Raw genomic sequence first — 21,239 nt, 5'->3', positions numbered from 1 at the left:
AAATCGGACGAAAATATATATGGGAGTTATATCTGAATCTGAAACGATTTCAACGAAACTTAGCACACACCAATCTAGACTCAACTCACTACGATAGGCAAAATTTCGTGCAAATCAGAAAAAATAGGGGCTTTGGGACACCTTTTACATAAAATCAGACGAAAATGTATATGGGAACTATATCTAAATCTGAACCGATCTCAACACAATTTCACATACTTCAATCTGTACTTAATTAGGTACGCTGTGCAAAAAAACAAATTGTTACAAACTTTGGTCCATCATTTATATTAAATCAGACCAAAATATATATAGGAGCTATTTCTACATCTGAACCTATTTTTCCTTGGACCAAATAAGTGAGCTGTGCTAAATTTCATCTTAATCGGATCATAAATGCGACCTGTACTTTGTTTACAATTTAACATGGACAGACAGACGGACATGAATAAATCGTCTCAGAAAGTTATTCTATGCATTCTATAAAAATGGACCTACATTGAGAAATTCCTGAGAAAACGGGTTTACGGCCTCAGATACAGATATTAAAAAAAATCGTGAAACTCTATTATATCGTAAGGCAGACCGAATGAGGTTATGTAAAGAATAATATATTAAATATATTAAACAATCAACTTCAAAAATCATGATCATGATGGTCCACTCGGATCTCCAAAACGCGAAATAACACGACCGGAAAATAACTGATGCCGCAGTTGAATTATTTCTCTGGCTGTATGACATGTGACTGGTTATCATTTTACGATACGGAACACCATTCATTCGTTTGCAAAATATTCCCCGATATTTTATCAGCAATATTGCCGAAACATATATAGGAACTTTGGTGCCCCATTTACTTTACATCGGACGAAACTATACACGGCAGCTATATCTAAATCTGAACTGATTTTCTTCAATTTCATTAGGGTTCGTCCTTGGGCCAAATAAGTGAGCTGTGCCAAATTTCATCCAATTCGAATCAAAAATTCGACCTGCACTTTGTTTACAGACGGACGGACATGCATAAATCGACTCAGATAGTGATTCTATACTTATTCTCAAAAGGAACCATATGTCTGCCACGACACAGTGACACGTTGAGGATGAATTTGCTTCTCGTGAATCACGCAAAAATTTTCCTCATCCCAAATGCTTATTGACGAAGCCATAATGATGGAAATGGGTCTCTCCACTGAAGGTGAGTTTATTGGCAGATTATCTAAATCCCTTCGATGTCCATGGTCAGCTGGCTTTAGTTCCTGAGCCAATTTTACTTTGTATGCATGATGATGCAAATCTTTCGTAAATTGCGCTAAATATTTGATTTGGAGACACACAACTGTCTCATCTCGGTGTCGAATTGAGGTGGGTTGAGTAAATAGATGATTGGTCAACTGTAGTCATTTCTAAGTAATGGGACTGTCATCTGTCGTTGCGTAGAATAAACGCCTTTTCATTTCTGTACTGTACGGTTGGAGTCCTTGCTTATTTAGTGTTGCCATTTTCCCCTAGGTGAACCTACATATTGATGTCGATGTTGGTTATTAAAATGTCCAGGGACTTCGGATGAATATGTTCTCTTACAAATATTCGAAAATCATTTTAAAAAATTGTTCTGTTCCGATAGAATTCGAACCCGGAACACATCTGTATGACACTGCACTAAGCCACCCCACCTGTATATACAACGTGAAATTTATATTGATAACTTAGTTTGCTACACCATTTAGATGAATTTCGTTGAAAGTATATACAGTACACCAGTGCTATGTATATTAAATGTTATCGGAAGGATGAGTCACATATAGGTCGGATGTGATTTTTTATAACTTTGGCAAAGGGTTACACCAGCCAATGTGCCGATTTTAAACCTATAATAAAAAAACACCTTCGTCTCAAACGCACAAACTCTAGTTGTTTGATTCACAATGCACAGGGAATGGGACGAATATTATATGGGAGCTACATATATCTAAACTTCAACAGATTTAAACAATAGGGTTCGTCCCTGGAACAAACAAATGCGTTGAGTCAAATTCCATTTCATTGGGATAATAAATGTCACCTGTGCTCTGTTTACAAAAATGTATAGACAGGCAATTTAGAAGAATTTTTGGTTTGTTCCTGTACTTTTTTAATAGTAAAGCAAGTTAAAGGGAAACGTTTCAAAATAGCTCTCAGAGTACAAAATAATTTGAAAAGTTTGGGAACGCAAATCTAGTAAATATGCCAAAATTAGATGGCAATACTTCAAAATCAAAATAACAGCCAATCAGAAGTAGGCATTCCTGTTAACCATTTTTACTCGGCCAAATTTCTTGAGTAAAATGTTTACGAAGAGAACGCCATTTTGTTTTGTGCTCTCTTAAATTTGATTCAATGTTTTACCAGTTTTGTGGGTTCAGGAACGGTTTTCGAGTAAAAAGTTGTAAAACTTGTAAAATTAGTAGATTTTTTAGGTTCTGGAACGGAACTATTGTAAATTAAAAATAAAAATATATAAATATATACTTTGTTTTGGGACTTTGCAATGGAATTTGTCGAAGAATATTTTATTCTTTGACATAATAGGTTCGTTCGTTTACTTTCCCAGTAATATTTACTCAGTAAGAATTTGCAGAGAGTAAATACGAATTTTTCCTTTTCAAGAGAAAAAACTGCAAAAAGTAAACGAACAACACCCAGTAAAAAGATTGTTTCGACACAGCTGATTAAAACAACAAACAAATTGGCGCAAACTGAAAAACAGCATTTTTATTAGAAAAATGGATAACAAGTACCTGTTAACAATACCTGTTATTCCTGTATCTGCAATTGATATGGGGGTGGACATAACCGATGGTGTTCCAGACATGTTAGGGTTGCACACTTTTTTGTTTGGATTTGGTACCTAAAAAATCGTTCGCCAATTACTCTTGTATTACCTTCTTTTAAATACTTGCGTTTTCTTCATCCATTTTTGTATTTAATGATACAAAATCAAAATAAAATTCTCAAAACAATCAATTTTCTTGAGAAGAATTTTTTGGTTGTTTACAAAACATAACAAAACAGCTGATTAAATATCAGCTGATGGTACAAGAAAATTCTTACTGAGTAAATTTTCCTTGTAAAAATTTGCAAATACTCAGCAACACAACTGTCAAATCTGCTCCCTCAATTCACTTTCTTTTACTGGGATTTTGGGTAAACGAACAACATTTTGTAATAATTTGTACTAATTCGTACAAATTATTGAGCAAAACGAACGAACCTAATATACCTTAAATTAAGTTTAATGTTACTTTAATGCGCGTAGTCGAAAAAAGTACTGGGAAATGTCTTAGAAAACAAAATACAAGAACATTTTGAATTTTTGTTTAAAAATGTATGACTATTATATATTCGGAATATACATTAGGTTCGTTCCCGTACTTTTTGATAGTAAAGCTAGTAAAAGAGCGAACTATTAAAAATTACTCTCACATACAAGATTTGCGCAAAAAGTAAAGGAACGAAAAATAGTTAAACATGAAGAAACGTCAAAATCAAAAATGTCATTTGTTAAGGACAAAAAAGACTACAGAAACCTAATGCACAAAAAAAAACAAAAAATTAAACGGCGTCCATTGCGTTAGAGGAAAACATTATCGAATATTTGGAAGTGGAGTTTCCTACTACTCCAAAGGCGTTCATGGCTTTACGCTCCCATAATGTTAATGCTATTGAAATTTGATGTTTTGATTGGAATTTTTTAGCGAACTAGAAAAACAAGAATACTCGGATCATTTTGAAATGATTACCCTAAGTAGCCCTCCTCGTGCTAATTACAGTGATATAAATTTAATGTGGGTAAATGCATACTTCCCGAGATATTGGCCTTGAAATTTCGGAATATATTTTGTTTAAAACAACCATTTTTCTATTGCCACCAAGGCAATATGGGTATCATTAAAAGGTTATATCTGGTACTTTTTAAGAGAACTTAAGAATAACACTTTCACATATGGCCAGGCGCATACATGGCTACGCAATCCAAATTCTTTTTTTAATTTTATTTACATTTTGATGATATATTCTTCATCTAGGTAGTATGATTAACCAACCCATTCAATAGTATCTTCATCTGAATCTTCTGCCAGCCAATCATCTTCGCTATCCTCCAAAAGAGAATAAAAAATCTGTTTGCCCATTATTAAATTTCTTATTTGTTTGTTTTTTTTTTTTTCAAGCAAATTTGTGTGCGTGTGTCCCTTATGTTGAAGCGCTAACTTTCATATGCTTTATTTCGGACTGATCGGACCGATCTCTGGCAATCAAATGTCAAATTCATAATTTACTACATTTACTATTTCGTGCTAGGTCAAATTGGTCTTGCAGAAAATAGGAGAAGAGAACGCCATTTTGATTTTAACTCTCTTAAATGTAACTTCAATTTTTCCTACTTTTCGGCGTAAGGAAACGCTTTTCTAGCAAAAATTGCAAAACTAGTACAATATAGTTCTATATTGCAGGTTTGGGAACACAGCTATTATAAATACAGATTTCCCTTGTTCAGTGACTTATGCTAACAATTGATGGATAATATTTTTGTTCCTTAAACCATACTTCTAAAAAGACATCTTGTGGGATGTCTAGTAACTAGTAATAAGTACGATTATAACCCTAAAATGAGTTTTTGTTTTTTTTTTTTAGATTTTTTTACGTAGGGGAGAGGGGGGCAACTTTGAACACTTTTTTCTTTCAAGCCTCATAAAATTTTTTATTTTATAATTTTTGGTTTGTTATAAATTTTAACTAATAGGTACATATCGTCAGCTAAAATGCAAAAAGGCGTAACTAACAAAAAATTGAAAATTGACTTTTTGAATGAATATTGTGAATGTGAATAAACTAAATGTGTTGACAAAGTTTTCACGTCTGCGGTCAAAAAAGGAGCTTCTATTAACAAAAAAACAAAAAGGCGTAACTAACAAAAAATTCAATTTTTTACTTAATTGTTATGACTGCCATTAAGCTATATAACTAAATTTGTTAAAAAAATTATAGTCTATTATTCGTCATATGCAATATCACCCTGCCGGGCATACTTTTTTTTTTGACATGTTTATAGTTTTCATTCAATACAGTTTTTTGCTTCTCCTACACAATTTTGCTTTTGTTAGTTACGCCTTTTTGCATTTTAGCTAACGATATGTAACCTTTTCAATGAATATACTTATGACATACTTTAAGCATGATATAAATATTTTATTGCTGTTTTAAGGGAGGAAGTCAAAGTGTTCAAAACTGCCCCCCAGGGGCACCTTTGAACAAGGCTGGACATTTTTGAACGGCTTGGTTTTTTTGCAGTGTTTATGTTAAAATATAAATGTATTTTATTTAAACATATCAGAAATGGATTTATTTATTAAAAAATATATACAAAAATTTTCGAAAATTAAAAAATTCAAAAATTAAAAATATGCCGACGTAAACTTTCAAAACGCCGATAAACGTGTCTTCTTTTTTTAGCCCCTCTTTCATAATCTTTTGGAATTTCCCGGTAATTATTAAAAAATTTGTCGCACAGTGTTACCCTTGCAGAACTGTGGTATGAGCCTTTTGGACTTTTTCACGGTATTTTTTTCATATTAATATTTAACTTTATTTCATCCGATGGCATAATATTTCTCCACTGAGTCGGATTCCAATTAATATGAACTTTTGCGAATGCAATCTGGCTTTCCGATTATTTTCATAAATAAAATAACTTTCTTGATATCTGTGGGGCTGCTACCATAGCTCGTCCATGCTCTGTTCTTGCGGTTATATATCTTCAAAAAATCGACGCCTCTTTTGGTCGTTGAAAAACTAATCTTTAAAATATCCACCCTTCTATTGGCTTTTGAAAATTAAATTTTTTAAAAATCCACGACAATTTTGGTGTTTGAAAAATTAATCTTTAAAAATCTACGCCTGTTTTTGTGTTTAAAAAATTAACGTTTAAAAAATCCACGCCTCTTTTGGTGTTTGAAAAACGAATCTTTAAAAAATCCGCGCCTCTTTTGGTGTTTGAAAAATTATTCTTTAAAAAATCAGCGCTTATTTTGGTCGGCCCCTTGAAAAATTAATCTTAAAAATAGGAAAATTAATCTTTTGGTCAGTCCCTTGAAAAACTAATGTTTAAAAAATCCACGTCTCGTTTGATTCTTGAAAAACAAATCTTTAAAATATCTAGACTAAAACTATAAATTAAAAAAAAAACAATAAAATATATTTTAAAATGTGTATTTATTGTTCAATTAATAAATCAAATTAAAAACTAATACCTAGATTCGGGTATGTAATTCTGATTTAGATTAATATTTTGTGATTTTAATATTCATAATGAATCTCCGCATTAACAGTTATATTCTCAAGAACATTACCGTCATCCACGTTACAATCCAATATTTCCAAATTGCATTCCAAAATGTCAAAATTTTCTGTATTTTCATCGGGTAATAAAGGCGAAGCATTCGAATTATCAGATTTTATATTTTCATTAATTGGCAATACCTTCATTTGAGTTTTAATTTCAATACCATTTTTTTCAATTTCCGCATTATTTTCTGATTCCATTTCAGATTCTAAAATATTATTTTTATTATACACTTCCTTAATGGAATTATCGTCATCACTTACGGTAACATCGCCATAACGGTTTTCTTTAGAGTCTTCGCATGGATTTTTGTGTTTCTCTTTAGCATCAATTTGAATCTCTTGTATATTTTCATCATCATTAATATTCTCTGGAATATTCTGAGCGATAGCATTATCTTTTTCTCGCTCTGCCCTATTATTTGTTACCACACTGACTTCTTCAATATTCTGACAGATTGACTGTTCCGGCTCTCCGATTTTATTTGATCCATTCAGATTTCCACCATCGCTCTCCTTAATACCTTCCCCATTATATTCATATAATTTAACTCCATCCTGAGACTTTTTAATTTCGACAATAAAATCCATTTGTTTGTCATTTGAATTTCCCTCTTTGACAAACTCTCTTTTCTTTGTTCTCTGTAACATTTTATTTAAGAGTAACTCTTCATTGTTGCTCTCAGAGAATTTCTCATTACTGGTATTTACAGTTTTATTCTCTTCGTTTGATGTTCCATCGCGTGTTTGAGAATGTGTATTATTTTCTTGTAATCTCTCCCAAACGTTACGCTCTTCTTGAGTTAATATTTTCTCATTTTGCGGCCGGGTAAAGAGATTTTTCAACTCCGTATAGCTACGTGAGCACTGTACAATATGATCTCCATCCTGTTGGGTCATGGTCAAATGATCAAATGATAGCTTATCGAAAAATTCCGGATGAATATTATCAAAAATAATAGATGACGAAGAAGGAACGAGAGAATAAAATTGTTCCTCATCCCCTTCATCTGTGTCACTTTCAATAGAGTTCCAGGAATTTTTATGGCTTAAAATGGCACCAGATTTTACCATTGATTTTCTAGGTTTGCTGCAACATGCCCCCTCATTAGCCTCACTCTCAATGGATTTCCAAGATGAGAATTGTGCCGCAGTATCATTGGGAGTAATAGACAATTTCCTCTCCTTATTATTCGTTCTTTTTCTCGGCTTACTACAACACGCTCCATCCTCTTCCTGATCCGATTCTGCAGTATCATAATCATTATTATCGCTATCCGAATAAATAATACCCTTCGAAGGTTTTGTTAACTCCTTTAGCTCCCCAGTATCCCTATTGACAATCATCAGCTTACCATCAATCAATTCAATGGTATCATCATAACGTTCCCTTTGGGCATAGACCCGATTTACCATTTCTTTAAGTTCAACCTCCTGTTGTTTCTTATATTCACCAAGTAGTTTATCCAAGCTTTCATGGGTATCTTGATTAAAAAGGGATTTCAATTTGGAATTTTCAACTAATTTCTTTAAACTTTCTCTTTTTTCGCTGTCCGTAGATTTCACAACTTTTCGTTGCTGCCGGGGGAAATCTTTAAAAACATCTGCCAGAGATTCTAAAACTTCATGGATGGTCTTGGTTAGGGGTAAATTTTGTAATTCAGAATTTTCAGGGGAGGGAGTTTCCGTACACTCATCATCATCATCACTACGTTTTTCTGTGATTTCTTGGCTAGAGGACATTGCGCTCTTGATTGGTATTTTCCAAATGGACTCAGTTTTTCGAATTCTAGAAATAAGATCATTTTCCATATCCGAACACCCTAGATCTGTTCCAAAATTCTCTATATTTTCTTTCAATAAATGTATGCCTGCTCTTAAATTAGGCTCCGATTTTGTATTTAAATTCTCTTTAGTTTTCGGTAATTTCTGTTCTATTATTTCTTCTCTTTGATTTCTCTGAGATTTTGTATTCAATTTTCCATCCACGTCTACGATGTTTCTCTTTTCAGTTTCCCATACTTTTATGTCACTCAAATTTCGCTCCATTATTTCTCTATCCTGATCATTTTCAAAATTTGTTATTTCCTCTGCAATCAGTTGATTCGATTTTACCTCCTCAGTACTCAGAACTGTCTCAATCTTGGACTTTGAATTCTCTATATTATCAAGATAATCGTCATTGCCATTACCGTTTGAATGATCTGAACTGTCTTTGATATTTTCCTCGTCCTTATTCTCCAAATGTTCCAGTGATATCATATTTTCATTATTTTGAGTCAAAATATCATCATTCTCTTTGATACTCTCCTTATAATATTCTTCATTTTCATTCTCCAAATTGTCACAAGATTTTCTATTTTCTTCGTTAACATTCTCTTTTGTGTTCTCCAACTCTTTCACTGATATTAAATCTTCATTGTTATCATCTCTCAAAATATCATTAAGATTTCCTTTGATACTCTCTTTGGAATATTCTTCATTTTCATTCATCAAATTGTCACAAAATTGTATATCCTCCCCACCAGTATCTCTCATGAAGTTATCACTGTTCCTTTTTGATTGATCAGAAATCTCCTTGCAATTATCATCCTTTTCCTGAGCGTATTTCTCTTCCAATTTTTCTCTTTTCTCACTGGCCACAATAATTAAATCACCAATTTCATTCTTTAAATACCCCTCCATATTTTTCAATTGATCATCAGTTATTCTCTCTAGATTTGTCTCTTTCAATTTTATATTATTTAACATATTATCGCCAGTGTCTTCTCTCAATGCATGCTCTCGTATTGTTTCATCCGATTTAATAATCTTGGCACCGCCCTTTTCTCTCATGTGTTTCTCCAATTCAGTCTCTTCAATTTTAATGTTGTTGGAAAGAGAATCGCTGCTTCTCAGTGCTTCCTTTAGTTTCGGCCCTTCCATTGTATTATTTTTCTCATTCTCTAATTTTGTTTCTTCCAATTTAATATCCGTTACTAATATATCACCATCTACTTCCATCAATACATTCTCTTTATTTGTATTATTTTCTTCATGATTCTCTTCTTTAAATTCTCTCTGACTTTCATTGTTTATAGTGGGCACATCATTACTTGTTTCATTCTTCTCTTTTTCCACAAAATCTTCCCTGTTTAAATATCTTTCGATTTCAAAATTTTCCATTTCAGCTTGACATATCATTCCATCGAATAGCTGCTCTTCATTTTCACTCTGCACAGTAATCTCTCTGGATATAACGATATCGTGTTCTCCTGATGCAGGTATACTCTTTTTATAAAATGCTTCATCGCTACGTTCTCTTGCTATTTCATTGTGTTCAGTTTGGTATGTAATTGCATGGAATTTATGCTCTTCATTTTCTTCCGCAAATGTATTAACCTTGGACATAACAATATCTTCTTCTCCTACTGCAGTTATACTCTCTTCATAACTTAGTCCGCTATGCTCTCTAACGATTTCATTGCGTCCATCGCTATATCCTGTAACAATTTCATTGAGTTCATCACTATGTTCTCTAACGATCTCATAGTGTTCAGCTTGGAATTGCTGCTTTTCCTTTTCACTTTGCAGTTCAATCTCCTTGGACATAGCGATATCGTGTTCTCCTGCAGTAATACTCTCTTTATAACATACTTCATTGATATGTTCTCTTGCAATTTCAGTGCGTTCATTGCTAAGTTCTCTAACGATTTCACATAACTCTTGGTTTTCACGGTCCAATAATGTGTCCTCTATGTTAATCTCTTTCTTTAGGCTATTAGCAGTTTTCTCGTTAGTATTTATACTCTTTTCATAGTTTTTCTCATCCTTTTCTCTTACGATTTCAGAGTTCTCTCTTTGACAAAGATTATTAGAACTTTCCTTATTTATTTGTACATCCAGATGTTCTTGTTTTCCTTGTGAAATTATGTTCTCTTCATAACTTTCTTCGCTATGTTCTCCAACGATTTCAGGTAGCCTTCTGTTTTCACGGTCCGATAATGTCTCTTCTAATTTAATCTCGTTCGTAAGAGTATGATTTTTTCTTTTGATGGAATTTATGCACTCTTCATAGTGTTCCTCTTTATCTACTCTTACGATTTCTGAGTTCTCTCTACGGATGATTTCATCAAAAGTTCCCTTCTTTATTTGTTCATTTGTTTCTTCTTTCGTATCTTCTGAATGTATATTCTCTTCATAACCTCCTTCGCTATGTTCTCCAACGATTTCAGTTGGCTCTATCTTTTCACGGTACGATAACGTCTCTTCTATTTTAGTCTCCTTCATTAGAATATAATCATTTCTCTCCTTGAAATTTATGCTCTCTTCATACTTCTCTTCTTTATTTTCAAAGATCTCTTTGGGATGATCATTCTCTTCATTATTTCCTTTCTTAGTTTCTCGTTCCATTTCATTACTCTCTTTGTAAATATCATAACTGTCATTCATTAATTGTTCATTCGCGTCATAATCTTTTTTATTATCATCCGAAATGTTGTGATTAATTTCTTCTAATTGCTGAGTACTCCCCCTGAATTGTTCTTCATTATCATCCTCCAATTTTTGTAATAGAGCCATAAGCTCTTTGGTTTCTCTTTCCAAAGAATCTAAGGCTTTATTCGAGGCTCTCGTAAGCGAGGCAATATCCAGTGGCTGATATTGAAAATCGTTGGCGTTATTCAAAGGATTTTGAAAACCTATTGAATTTTTTCCTCCCAATTTGAAAATAATTGAGTTCTCTTCTCCGTTTGAAATACTCTCTGCATTATCACGACATTCCAGTGATGAATTCTCTATTTTAATATTATCACTCAAATTATTACTCTCTTTTTGGTTGCTGGTTGAGAATTCCATTTCTATTTCCTCTTCTTGTTGTTTTCGTATTACATTTTCTCCTTGAAGTATATTGTCATCATAACTTTCTCCCAAATCATTCAAACTTCTCGCTTTGATTTGTTGTATAGTACCTGATTCTCTTAGATGACTCCCATCATGTTTATATTTTTTCAATTTCGTATCCTTATCCCATTGATCGACAATCAACTGTAATTTGTTTTCTTCTCCCATTATTGCCAAATCATGCTCACTACTACTAGTACTACTCATCCCAGGAGCGGATTGATTTTGAGAAAATAATGCCTCTAAAACTTCCTTCCTTTCTTCTTGTTCTCTTTGCAATTCGACAATTTGAAAATCCATATTTTTAGAAATGGCCTCCAAATTATTACACATTTCAATAGTTTCAGCGGAATACTCAACGTCATCCTGCCTTTTTTCTTGAGAATTTTCGGGTAACAGAGAGGAATTTTGATCAGAATTTATTTTAGACACTCCATATTCAGATTCCATTTGTTGCATTGCCTTTTCCATTTCATCCAGGACTTCATAGCTATCATCGTCCGTTTCAATTTGCAGAAAAACTCTCCGGTCGGGATTTGGACTTCCTTTGTTTAAATCATTCATGGTGACATTCATTATGGCATCAAGGGTGTCATTGAATACCTCTTTGTCGGAGCAATAATTGTCGGAATTCAAAAATTCGCCCTGAGCAACTTCTTTGTTGGAAATAACACTTCCCGGAATTCCCCCAAAGAGGTTCGACTTTATAACAGTCGATTCCTCATAGGCGTTTTCATGCTTATCATTGATGGCCTTGAAACCCCCTTCTATCGGGATTTTAACTCTTCTGTCGGAATTTGGACTTCCTTTATTCAAATCATTTATGGTAATATTCATAATTGTTTCCAGGGTTTCATTGAATACCTCCTTGGCAGAACAATTATCATCGGAATTCAAAAGTTCGCATTGAGAAACTTCTTTTGTGGAAATCACCCTTTCCAGAATTTCATTTTCCACAAAGATGTTCATGGTGGCATTCATAATAGCTTCAGCATCGGAATTCAAAGGTCCGGATTGAGCAAATTCTTTATCAAAAACCACTCCTCCGGGAATTTCAGCTTCCAACAAGAGATTCGATTTTGTAAGAGCCGATTCCTCATAGGCCTTTTCATCCTCTTCACAGATGATCTTTAAACCCTCCTTGGCAGGGTAATCGTTACCTGAATTCAAAGGTTCTCTTTGTGGACTTTCCTCATACGAAGTTATACTTTCAAAATTGTCTTTTTCCACATTGTAATTTAATTTTGTAACATCATTATCCTTCTGTCTTATCTCCTCTTCCTTACCCACATCCCTCTCAATATTCTCTTCACTCTCTCCCAGCTTTCTCTTATGAACATAACTTAAAATCTCTCCCATACTTTGTTTCTCTGCCAGACAAATGACATCATTATCCTTCACATCACCATCATCATCCTTCGAAGACCTGCCTTCACCATCACTCGATTTGGATTCATTTAAATCACTGGACTTTGTTTCATTTGAATCCGTCGTACTTATTACAGATGTCGATGAGCTAACATTCATCTCAGATGAGGACGATGAAGAAGCATAAACCTCCACTTTATGATCATCCCCGGCTACTTCATCCCATATACACAATTCCATATCAACACCGGCATCCAAAACGTCTTGTTGACGTAGTCGTTTCTTTTGTGTCGTCTCATCTTCCGAATCGGAGGATACTAACAGGGTCATGTGATCTTCGGGTTTACGATGTTTGTTACGCATGCGAATGGTGGCTACATAGGAATAAGGATTTACTTAGTTAGAGGTTCCTTGAATTAAATGTACACACTTACCATTGACACTATCTCTCATTTTTCTCCGCTCCTGACGATTCCAACGTTCGTTTTCTTTACGCTCCTCCTCATAGCCACCACGTTTCCTGAGAAAATTAGAAAATAAAATCTATAAGATTTATTTTTGAATCTTTGAGATAACCTAAAATTCGTCTCAGGAAGTACAACAATCAAAACAATTGAAAACAAGTTCGGCCAGGCCGACTTTTTGGATAAAAATGTTTGTTTTCGTATGTCCCTGGAGGCTATATCTACATCAGGATCAATGTAGGAATTACCGAACATTTGGAGTTATCATTATATGAGGTACCGATGGATTATCAGCCAAACTATTTAAGACCGGTGGTCAGTACAATTTGGCTAGAGGAATACATGCCCAATGATTGGAACCTCAGTATCCTGCGTCCTGTGTCGAAGTAGAAGAAAACATCTCGGAAAATGGTCTTTCAAATTGGATGAGATGCGCACAAGACCGACGCGCTTGGAAATCTTTTTTAAGCTCGGCTTATTAAACAACCATTCTGTCATAAACTAGCTAAGTAAGTAGAGATTAGCTACCCAATAATTCCTCAAAGTACTAAATTATAGGGAATTCAGTCGAAAAAATAAGGCGTCATATGGTGGCTACCAAAACCGTGGACCGATATTTATAATTTTTAGTGGAGAATTTTGGTACTTAATAAGAACACAATGTACCAAATTTCAGCAAGTTTGAATGAAAAATACGCTTAAGAACCCCATAATAAGTTATGCCTCAATGTCGACCAATATATCCCATCTTCGAACTTGACATGCCTGTTAACAAAAGACAACATTATGTGCAATGTGCAGGGTGGAGCTGACCTAGGTCAAACTTGCCCGGACCTTTTCTCTGTACTTCGTCGAAAAATTGGGGATCTTCGGATCTCCAAATGGATCGGGGTAGTGCCCTTAAAATATTCAACTAAGATGGGCAAAAATTATAGAAGAAATAAAGTTACGGTACAGGGAGTTAATAACCTCAAAGGTCGCAACTGCCCGAGAAGCATCCGATGCGAAGCACTACAAACGTGCCGTATCGTATCTTCGCAAGTTCGTCGGACGAGATGCGAGATGCTAACTACTTTACACTGGTTGTAAAACACGGTGGTAAGGCCCTTCCATTCCTTTGGTGGCACTGCTTGCGCCACAAGTCGACATCCAGCAAACTAGATAGATACAAAGAGCCGCCTCGATTCAAATAAGATATAGATGTCGTTACCCCTAGTAGAGACGACTGGAACCGTAGTAACCCTCCTCTGGACGACCTGGCTTTTTATACAGAAGGATCCAAAATGGAAGAAGGTACAGAGACTGGCGTCTACTGTGAAAGGCTAGGCCTTGAGCTTACCTACAAGCTGGATAGCAACTGTAGTGTAGAGCAGTTTTGGAAAAACTCACTGCTGTCGGCTGTTATTGGTTCTATCACTTAAAAAACCACCATATTTCGTAGTATTTAGTATTTTTCATACATATATACAAATTTCAACCTAAATCATTATAGTAATCTAACACTGAGTACAAAAATTTTAGATATTTACCTCTACAAGTTTATAAATAACCAATTGTATTGAAGTTATGAAGTTACCAAAGTTCTCGTACACTAATAGTACCAAATTCCAATTAAAATAAAATAGTACCATTATTGTACTAATGTACTTTGAAATTCCCCTTCATATTTCAACAAACAAAAACAAAATTAAAGATTTGTGCTATATTTCTCCGCGAAATTTTTGCAAATTGTTGCAGTTAAGCATAAATTTCTAAATCACAACAATTCTCAATTGAAATTTCAAGATTGCTGCTTTATATCTCATGTACCAAATTTAGTATTTTTCATACACTTCCGAAAATCATATGCGCTAGTAATTTCCGAAAATCATATGCGCTAGTAATGTTCATACAAAATATTAAAATTGCAACTCAATTCAATAACTTAAAAATGTCAAAAACATATTTTACTCACATATAGTAAAATTTTCCAAAATCAATTTTTAACCTCACACCTTGCCATCATCTACTGCACGAAATTTACAGTATTATGTATGTTTACTATAATTAAATTTATCTAAACCATATACACCCAAAAATAATTGTTAATACAATTTTAGTGCGAACTTCCAAAACTTCCCACTCGCCTTAGCCTTAAAACTAATGATACGAACATCAAACACTTAATCTACATTCTTATTCCTGATTAAATATTAATTGTACTAAATTTAGTACAATCATTTTTTATGACATCCAACTCTTTCAACATGCACAATAAACCTATACTATACTAATGATCACCATAAAAAAGCCATGGACCCCGTTGTCAGTTACAGAAAAAAGTACGTATTTCCGGATCCTCCTCTCAAACCTTAACAACAACGATATTCAAAATACTCAATTACAGGATTTTGTTGCACTAAATTTAGTACCATTTAGAACTTTTCGTATACTAATTTTTACATTCAAATGCAATTACAACACAACACACTATCAACTGCTTCTCAAGTTCGCTATCAAAATTCACTTAGACTTGACATCGACACAATAGAGATCCTCCTACCAATGTTCAAGTTCCATTAATTCGCCTCCTACTTAAAGTATTAAGTTAGCACAATATACAACTTATGCTACACTCACTGCTGTAATAAGGAAATCCACACCCTAACCGAAGCTCTGTACATCAATTCTAAGGTTAACTACTAAATGTACCAATATAACTAGGTTAGGTTACAAATAATTTTGCACTTTCAGAACTGATTTGCAAATCCAACTCCTAACCTCAAACCTGTACAGCAACTAATTTATCAATTTGAGCACTGTTTGGTACTTTTTGTACATTTATAGCACGAATTTTAAACATTTCGTACAACTGTCATACAAATTATCAAAAACAGCCTCATTACAACTACCCTGTACGGCAACAACGTTCCACATATTTAATTTCATGAATATATCTCTATGCATTCAGCACTACCTATTGTTCTAAATTTAGTTACATTTAGTACTTTTCGTACTACTTTAGGGCGAGTTTCGTACACCACCATATTACGCCTGGCATACAAAATTGCAATATTCTAGGTTTATACATTCACCCAATATCAATATTAATTGGTATGATTCATTTAAGTACATTTTCTACACTTTGTTTCCAAAAACCGTTTTGCACATATATTCTGCAATCCAAATTTCAAAGTACTGGACTTATCCGTTCAATCCATATCAGTGCTACAATTTGTATTACAGTCTTATCACACACCTTCGAAACTTTGACTTTCAACATACAAAATTTCAAGATTTTAGCTTCAACCGTTTCTTCTGGACGCTGATATTAGAAGTAGTCATTTTAGTACATATTCGTACTTTTCTACCCTTATGTACGAATTTCCCCTTATCACACGCCTATGTGGCAATACTGACTCTCACACAAAATGTCAGGATTTTAGCTTCAGTCGTTTCATCTGAGTGTTGATTTTCAAACTTACGAATAAAATCAAGTCTTAATGTTTAACTACGTACCAATACTGACCCACATACAAAATTTCAAGATTCCAACTTCACCCGTTTCGTCTGGGCCTTATAATAACGACCATTTTTAAAATTTCGTATGCTACTTATTATATATATATATATATATATATATAACTTACTCCAAATTTGGTACCATTTAGTACACGTTAGTACGAATTTACAAAACTTTCTACAAAACCCAATCCTACACCCCAACAGTAATCCTATGATCAAATTTCAAAATTCCAGCTCTATCGGTTCACCCAAATCCAAATTTGGTACCATTTAGCACACATTAGTGCCAATTTCCAAAACTTTTTGCATAACCCAATCCTACACCCCAATAATGATCCTAATTCCAAATTTCACAGCTCCATCAGTTCTCACAAAATTCAAATTGTACCAAATTTAGTACCTATAAATATGAATTTAAACCAATTACATCCATACCCCACTACACTCCAACAGTAACATTATTTCGAAATGTCAGCATTCCAGCTCTATTGGTTTACCCAAATCCACATTTGGTACCATTTTGTACACATTAGTATTAATTTTCAAAACTTTCTACATATCCCAATCCTACGCCTCAACAGTGACCCTAACTCCTAATTTCAAGATTCCAGCTCTATTGGTTCACCCATAATTTAAATTGTACCAAATTTAGTACACGTTAGTGCGAATTTCAAAAACTATCTACAAAGCCCAATCCTACACCGCAACAGTAATCTCATCGTCAAGTTTCAAGATTCCAGCTCAATCGGTTCACCCAGATTCACATTTGGTACCATTTAGTACAAATTCGGTTCACTCAAAATTTAATTTGTACCAAATTTAGTTCACATTAGTAGGAATTTCCAAAACTTCCTAAATGGCACATTTCAACACCACCAATCCTACGCTCCTCAAATTTTATTGTTTCAGCTCTATCGGTTCACCCAAATCCAAATGGTACCAATTATAGTACGATTTAGTACTTTTCGTACACATAAGTAAACAAAAATTCCAAAACTACGTACATATACCAATCCTACACTACGACGGTAATGTTAATTTCAATTTTCAGGATACCAGCTCGATTTGTACCTTCAAATTAAATTTGTACCAAATATAGTACCATTTAGTACTTTTCGTACAAATGAGTACACGCTTATATCTTTATATCGACCCTAGTTTGCATTCCAAATTTAAATTTTTTAGTTGTTTCCATTCACATGCTACGAACTTGTATCAAATTTAGTACATTTTAGTACTTTTCGGATACTTTTAGTTCGAGTATCCAAAAAACCCCTTTGCTACATCTATTCTACACTCCATCTGTGACCCTCATTTCGAATTTAAGGGTTCTAGCTCTACCGGTTCGTCAAATACAAATGGTACCACATTTAGTACTTTTCGTGCCGTTCTAGTACAATTTTCTAAAAATTCAGCCTTATCTGAAACCTTTAGACTAAGAGTGAGCCTCACATAAAATGACAAGATTCTAGTTTCAGCCGTCTAGGCATTGACGAATCGTTAAGTCAGTCAATCATTTCACCCTTTCTTAATATACATTTATGGGATATCCGATGATGAGGTGCTGCAAACGGAATGTCAAATTTAATATGCCGTTAACCTCATTTTACCTGCAGAACCTGTAGTAAGAATATGACGTTGATCTTTTTCAGATTATATCCCTATTTTCGACTTTAAACGCTTGGATTTTTTAAGCTAAAATAATATCAAATATTAGGAAGGAATGACGATTTTCGAAGAAATCTAGAATTCCAATCAATCGATTGTAAAAATCGTTCCATATCAAAGAAATTATATATTTTCCTTTTTATATTTTGAAGAACCAAATATATAATTACAATATATTATACTTACCAAGCTTCGGCACAAGCTCGATCCTTGGGAAAAACAGGTCGTTGATCTAAGTAGGTCAGTTTTTTCTAAAGAAAAAAATATAATTAATTGGTAAAATAATTTAAAGAAATTATTTTGAATCAACTTACACATTCCAATATTAAAGTTTTACGATATTGTGGGATTTTCGAGACCACAGGATTACCTTGTAATACCAAAACTTTCAATTCCGGCATTTTGGCAAAGACCTTCAATTAGAAAATAATATCAATTAAAAATATATATCTATTTCCCACCACCGCATAGCCCCTACCCACCTTTACCACCAAAATATCATCGATGCGATTATTTGATAAATCCAATACCGAAAGATTTTTACAATTCTCCAAATCTCGTAAGCCCTCGGCATCTTTTATGTAATTCGATGCAATATTCAAAGTATTCAGAACCGGCAGAACATCAATACCTAAATTCTCAATTTTCCTTATTTGATTTTGTGACAAATTGATGGTATCCAATTCCTTGCAAAATTCTAGATTTTCAATCTTCCGTATTAAATTGCTTTGCAAATAGAGACATTTCAATTTGGTTTGATTTTCCAAACCCTGTATCTCCGAGATAGCATTGCATTCGAGCCACAAGCATTTTAATTCCGTATAATCTTCTAGGCATTCAATGCATTGGAATCCTGACATTAGGAGAAATGATATATACATATGTATATAGATAACTATTTTTATTGAATTAGAATATTGAAAAATGATTTTTGCATACATACCCTGATAATGCAAATATAGGACATCATTTAGCTTTGGAGTCTGATACAGCTTATCTCGTTTACATAATTCTAAAATGCGCTTTTTCGTTATACGATTCAAACCCAAAATCTCTTTGGGTTCCGTTTGTTTTCTCGCAGACATTGTAAATATATATTTTTTTATTGAAGTTATTAACAATCTCGTTTTCAGTATTTGTGGAAAATATATTTTTTGTTAAATATTTCTCCAATTAAAAACCAAAGGCAAACTTCGTCTTTGAAAAATATTTCGAAAACTTGTTTGTGAATAAAAAACAGGTTGTTTATTTGAAATCTCTATAACGACGGTTTTTGTATTGAACATGCATACCGTTTCCGTTAATGGGTGGCTCACATGCAATCATTGATAACAGTACGTAATGCAACAGTGTTCTCATGGCACAATCAAAAACAAACAAAGACGATTAAAGCACGTTTAGACCACGAAATTCCTTTGATTTTAAATGTAGCATGAAGTAAATCATATTCGTAAATTACGTGGATTTTATTTGATGTATACGTTTTGGAATTGATATATTAAATCGAGAGGAATCTCAAGTTCATTCCAATGTTCACAAGAAACTACCCAAATAGAACTCTTAGAGACTTCTTGATTGACTCATGTGGGTTACTCCGAAGGGGAACCCGTCGGCTTGAAGGGATAGAAGTTAAAAGTGAGTGCTTCAAAGCAACTTTAAAACACACCCAAAAGTGCCAAACCAAAAGAAGTCGTATTGAAGGGCCGTTAGATATTGACAGTAATACCAAATTTCCGATCGACCGGAAGCCAGTCATTGGGAAGGCGAAAGTCGGATCTATTGACAAGTCTTCACAGGAACCTTCAGGGCTACTTCAAAGGCGGCTTTATTGGCGAATAAAGAAGGAAGTGGGGAGGCACAACAGGGAAAACGAAATTCGGACCTAGCGGCAAATTGTAACAGCAACCTTCAAATCCTGTTACTAAAGAAAAAACAAGATGACCAGAGAGTAGTCATAATTGAAAAAGCTGACCCTAACAGCAGGATAATGATCGGTTGCAGTCATAAACTGCGGTAATTAGGAGTACCCGTCTACCTTATTACGACCTCAAAATGGGCTTTAACCTCTTTGGGACGGTTGAAAACTCTCGGCTGCATCATTAAATAAGATCCCCTGAGGTACGATAGCTTATGAATGGTCGAGAAGCACACCGCCATATGGGTAGGCAGCGCAATCTAAACACATTTAGGAAGAACGACGGTATGATGGTCAAATACTCCGCGAACATAGCGGGAGTGGAATAATTGAGGAGTAGAAAGATCACTGTGATGTATGGGTTTGCGGCTTATTCACTTCCGCCTCCCCTCATCACAAAAACAAGAAAATACAATGGCATCTGAAGGTGGTCAATATAAACCTGCATCATTGTTGGACTGCGGCAGTGGAGCTTCTCAAAAAAAGCAGACATTACATTGATCTAAGAGCCTTGTATTATCATAAATATGGTAAACTGTACTCGAGGACAAAAACTACGCATGCATGTTAAGTTGGCTAATTTTATTGTAAAATAATTAAGGAGAACGGTGTCAAACTCTAATATTCCTTTAAAAATTGGCATTGCATACAAAGCCAACTAAAGAGGCCCGGCCTGAATCCTCGCATGTGTTTCCCTCTTAAGGTAAAATCGTATTTTTTGTTTTTGTCAAGAAAATTTAACCCCACTTTCAGGTTACTTTACGAGGAGCCGGGTCCACCTGAAGAAATTCTCCCGAAGCTGCTAAGTGAGCTGGAGGAAGCAAATACACCCTAGAATGTGATGCTAATGCTCACCATTTCCATCAGGGAATCAGCAATACTAATTCCAGTGATGAGTCTATTTTCAATTTTATACTAGATAATAATTTAACAATTTGCAACAGATAGGTGTTCATAATTACGAGAGATTCATGGCTCATCTTCCAATGGGAAGGTCGTCCAGAGGAAGAACCCGTAAAAGGCGAAAAATGTGTTTATTTTGTGAAATATTTACA

General features: G+C 34.2%; 2 protein-coding genes across 2 annotated transcripts in view; one reads left to right on the top strand and one right to left on the bottom strand.

Moving 5' to 3' along the window:
• Window positions 1–1,061: 1,061 nt before the first annotated feature.
• Window positions 1,062–19,354, bottom strand: LOC133332346 (dynein axonemal assembly factor 1 homolog). Its single transcript, XM_061540744.1, has 7 exons — window positions 19,213–19,354; window positions 18,752–19,122; window positions 18,584–18,682; window positions 18,456–18,520; window positions 13,068–13,153; window positions 6,393–13,007; window positions 1,062–1,315 (listed from the first exon to the last, which is right to left on the bottom strand). The coding sequence occupies exons 1-7, from the start codon at window positions 19,352–19,354 to the stop codon at window positions 1,062–1,064; spliced, it is 7,632 nt and encodes a 2,543-aa protein (XP_061396728.1).
• Window positions 7,681–21,239, top strand: part of LOC133332334 (chromatin assembly factor 1 p55 subunit) — a 63,856-nt gene continuing 50,297 nt past the window's right edge. Inside the window, exon 1 of the mRNA XM_061540732.1 lies at window positions 7,681–7,691. The gene's annotated coding sequence lies outside the window, so the exon portion shown is untranslated. The remainder of the gene's footprint in view (window positions 7,692–21,239) is intronic.

This window comes from Musca vetustissima, unplaced genomic scaffold (genome assembly GCF_032173495.1).
Source record: "Musca vetustissima isolate MV318-11 ecotype Yass unplaced genomic scaffold, APGP_CSIRO_Mvet_v1 utg4395, whole genome shotgun sequence".
NCBI classification, from domain to species: Eukaryota; Metazoa; Arthropoda; class Insecta; order Diptera; family Muscidae; genus Musca; species Musca vetustissima.
This window is presented reverse-complemented; position numbering and strand designations above follow the sequence as displayed.